Consider the following 4,189-nt stretch of genomic DNA (forward strand, 5'->3'; position numbering starts at 1 on the left):
TGACTATATGGATAAGCTATGAGCACATAATAACACTACAAAGACCAAGTCTATGAGAACACGCACTACAATACCTAAACTTAATATGATGGACCAAATTCTTAAAGGTCTACAATATAGTGCAATGATATGAGACATGCCATGTTTGCTTTATGTTCACTATATGGTAGGATAAATTGATTTATAAATGGATTTAAATCTAAATAGAGATGTATCCATTTTGCCTGTTATTCAAAATATTGTTAGATAAGTGAAAAACTAGATTGTTTTATGTTCAAAATATTGTCAAATAAATGCAAAAATAAATAAACCATGTTTAATTAGAGATGATATCCACTATTGGTTTATGTGCACTATATAGGTAAACATAGAATTATGACTATATGGATAACCTATGAGCACATAATAACACTACAAAGACCCAAGTCTATCAGAACACTCACTACAATACCTAAACTTAATATGATGGACTAAATTCTTATAAAGGTCTACAACATAGTGCAAGTATATAATAGGCACATACATAATCACACCACAAAGATTAATATGAAATGGTTTAAGTATGGACCGGAAATGATCAAGTTTATGAGAACACTCAATGCAATGCTCAATATGGATGGACCAAATATCCTAAAAGGCCTACAACATAGTGCAATTAGAAAAAATAACTATATGGGAACAATAATTAGAAAATTCTGCGATCATTTTAGATGGAATTTGTCCAAGTGATCAAGAACCAATCAAATTAGTTTCATAGCAACATAGTTAAAAGATGGCAAAGCTGGCAGACGGAGCTCTCGTGTTTTATTTTCACTATTCCCAAACGATCGTTTGGATGGATACAAGGAGAGGTTGGATTTGCTGCAAAACTTGGCGTGAGTCCTGTTACATGGATTGAAGATTCTTGATGTTGGAAAAGAGCTGGACTTTATAATATATAGCCATTACACCTACTCTCTCTCTCTCTCTCTCTCTCTCTCTGTGTCTGTCTCTCTCTCTCGGATCTGCTCTTGCGTAAGTTACGCAAGCGAATCTGAGACGCCCTTCATTTGGAAGAGGAGATCAAAGAGAGCACATCTTCTTCCTCCTCCTCGTCTTCCTCATCGTAGCGGTGCCCATGATGACGGTGGTGGTACTGGCTGTCGTCGCGGGATGGTGGCAAGAGGACTGCATGGCCATGATGCGCCTCCTGGAGCTTCTGGTCGAGCTTGTGGCCCACTTGCATGGCTGCCATGCGCACCTCCTGGGGCATGGCACGGAAGATGCTGTTCTTCCCGGCTAAGTGCATGAACAAGGGGCTGCACTCCGATGCCAGAATAGGGATCGTATAAACGACAAATGTAAGCACTCTTTACATGAAGACGAAAGTGAAGAAAGGACGCCTGGTGAGCGAACATATATGTACAAGGTACTAGAATCAATCCAAAATGAAGACGCTAAAAGAATTTACGGAAGTAATAGTGAGTCGTACGTGTGGCAGTTGAAAACCGCAGCTGCATCAAAGCCGTCCTGGCCAGCTTGCATCGTGACGGGGTAGTTCTTGGGTACCATCATCAGGCCGCCTTCTCTCATCTCCTCGTCGCACGCCTGCTTGCCGTTGGGGAGCACCACCCGCACTCGGGCACTCCCTCGGACGCAGTAGATCACTTGATCCGTGGTGGGGGACCATCCGGGGGTGATCATGGCGTTCTAGTACATATCATCATGGGTAGGAATGACAACGTGAGGACATGCTATACATGAATACTAAGGCAAAATAAAAATCAAATTTGCTTCTTGTAGTAAATTGACACCTCATCAACCGCACTTACCGGGTCCAGCTTCAAGCATGCCGCCGCCATGTCCATGAGCTTGAGCACCGGCAACTTTTGGGCGTTGGCCGTGGTCAGCTCGCCAGCTCCGTCGACGAGGAAGTCACGGTTCGCTCGATCCAGGTGGTAACTGAAATCCACCATCGCCTCCGCGTCACCCTCTTCCACGGTTGCTCTTGGGAGCTCTAGGCCATCCTTGACCCGGATGATGGCCACGCCTTTCTGGCTCTTCACCAGCTTGCGCACACTCTCCTCGTCCATCTGAAAGGCGCAGCGGAGCAGGTCCGTGGAGAAGCCGCGCATGATGCCTCCCATCTCCTCATGGGAGGAGCCCGTGAGATGGAAAGCCTTTGTACAACAGCAGCTTTTTCTTAGATGAGCTCAATTTTGCTACATCAATGCTTTACACAACAGAATTAAATCCCCCCGATATACGTGTGTATTTATAAGGTTGGGAGGAAGCGATACACACATATAACCAGACAGAGATACCTCGTAGGCATGCCGGCCGTGCATCATCGGCCCGCGAATGTTGGCGATTGTAAGGAAACAGCATGGCTCCTTGCCATCGTTAAGCATCCAGAAGGGCAACCCAAGCGGCACAGCAATTAGCTCGCCCTTGTTGACGCGTCGAATGTTGGCATTCATCCCCACAGGGAGCATCATGCCCATCCTGGCGCAGCCTGCGATTTTAAGCAGCCAATTAATGTCCATATTGTCGACCAACGCTCATGAATAAGTCAATCTCCTTCTTTCAAAGCTCCATTCATGCGGGCTATTCCTCTACATTCTATTCTATATTTCTATTATGAGAGGATTGGATTGACGCGGCGCGGACATCAAGTATCAATATGTAACTGCGGATCACTTGACGTTGTAATCGTGACCTATATTATTACCTCTGAGGATGATCAGGATGCGATGGGAGTTCGCGTACTGCGGCATCAACAGGCCCTGCGGTTCGAGCGTCACCAGCCTGGCATCCATGAGGCCCATACGGGTCAGCATGCCTGACACGTCCTTCCACCGACGGATGGAACCCCCGTCCGTTTCCAACAATTGCTCCTCGGCCTCCTCCACCTGGAATTGCATCCTGTGGTCGATATCTGACCCCTCGTAGTATGCAGGCTGGCCACGGTGGGCGCACCCCTTTCTGCTATGGCAATGCCTATTTTCGTCCTCATTGAAGTCACGCGCTGCTGCAGCAGTGGACTGCAGCAATGGCGCGGTCATTAATGAAATCAGCAACGCCAGAGCTGCCATGCGAGTCAGGTGCTGCGTTTGTAAATGCGGTCGATCGTGACCCATCGGCGACCTACCCACCATCTTAGTACCGAGAACCAGGGAAATGTTGGTAGCAAGAGTTATAATACGATTCTAGATATTGACCCTGCGTACTGCACCGGACAGTTTCTGAGACAGCCGCCGTATAAAACTATGAGCCAGGAGCACTCCGTGTATTGTTATATATGATGCGAGACGGTCAGACGGGAATGGAAGGTGGCGCGGCTTCGACTCGGACCTCCCGCGCCACATCTGATCATTGCATGGTTGCACACGTCTCCAGGTGTGTAGCTTCCCCTAGATCGTGCAAGCTTCTCATATGGATTGATAATAATCCACAAAATACCTTCTGGCCGTTCACGGCTGTAATAGACATACGCATGGGCCCTAGTTTATTTGTTTGTTTGTTAATTTGCACACCATGCATAAAGTTGTTTCGCCCATAAATTGGAGAACTTTTCGAAGAGTGTACACAATGGAGTGATTGATAGAGCTCAAAGTTGCAAAGTAGCCACTTCATTCGAGATTTAGGTGGAGCTCAAGAAGTGCACCATCATGATTTCATTAGACAAGAAGTGCACCATCATTTAGTTTGGATTGTAAGTGGCACTCATGATTTCATTAGACAAGAACCCATCCGTTTAAACATCCATGGCCGATGAGATACGCAATTACCTATGTTCACAAAAAGGAAGAGGTTCAAATGAGATAAGTTTTGGGGAATAAATAGCCGGATTTGTATCTAAAAAAGTCCAATAATTAGCTGCTTTTCATCAAGACAACAAAAACATTTTAGCTAAAATTCGAGAAAAGCACATTAAAGACAAATTCTCCATGGACATTGAATCTACACATCTAGCTAGTCTACCTTGCATGATGTGACTGGAGGTAGCTAAATGATGAGAGTAACTCTCATGTGTGTTGGTCCCTGAGAGTAGTCCTTTTGCCATTGAAGATTTTTTTGTCAAATATAAGCGTGTTTGAAGCATAGCCTTATTCAAACTGTGAATACACCCATACATACACTATGTGTGGACACCAACAGGACTAGTGTCCCTACTAACATAAATTTATTGGTTATAGGATTGTATTAG

At 45.2% G+C, this 4,189-nt stretch overlaps 1 protein-coding gene across 1 annotated transcript; it reads right to left on the reverse strand.

The window, feature by feature from the left end:
- Nucleotides 1-802: 802 nt before the first annotated feature.
- LOC148010116 (11S globulin seed storage protein 2-like) lies at nucleotides 803-3,119 on the reverse strand. Its single transcript, XM_087672878.1, has 5 exons — nucleotides 2,711-3,119; nucleotides 2,304-2,494; nucleotides 1,812-2,159; nucleotides 1,472-1,689; nucleotides 803-1,298 (listed from the first exon to the last, which is right to left on the reverse strand). The coding sequence occupies exons 1-5, from the start codon at nucleotides 3,117-3,119 to the stop codon at nucleotides 1,046-1,048; spliced, it is 1,419 nt and encodes a 472-aa protein (XP_087529004.1). The 3' UTR covers nucleotides 803-1,045.
- Between the last annotated feature and the right edge of the window lie 1,070 nt (nucleotides 3,120-4,189).

The sequence above is a fragment of the Lygodium microphyllum genome, chromosome 30, assembly GCF_053477565.2.
Source record: "Lygodium microphyllum isolate KBCC chromosome 30, Lygodium_microphyllum_v1.1.10, whole genome shotgun sequence".
Lineage (NCBI taxonomy): Eukaryota > Viridiplantae > Streptophyta > Polypodiopsida > Schizaeales > Lygodiaceae > Lygodium > Lygodium microphyllum.

What these genes read in the sequence shown, in the direction of transcription:
- LOC148010116 (XM_087672878.1), bottom strand. Translation starts at nt 3,119, where the DNA reads ATGGGTCACGATCGACCGCATTTACAAACGCAGCACCTGACTCGCATG. An exon ending in ACGGCCGGCATGCCTACGAG is followed by an intron (nt 2,160 to 2,303) that starts GTATCTCTGTCT and finishes TGTTGTACAAAG; the next exon opens with GCTTTCCATCTCACGGGCTC. An exon ending in GCGGTTTTCAACTGCCACAC is followed by an intron (nt 1,299 to 1,471) that starts GTACGACTCACT and finishes ATCGGAGTGCAG; the next exon opens with CCCCTTGTTCATGCACTTAG.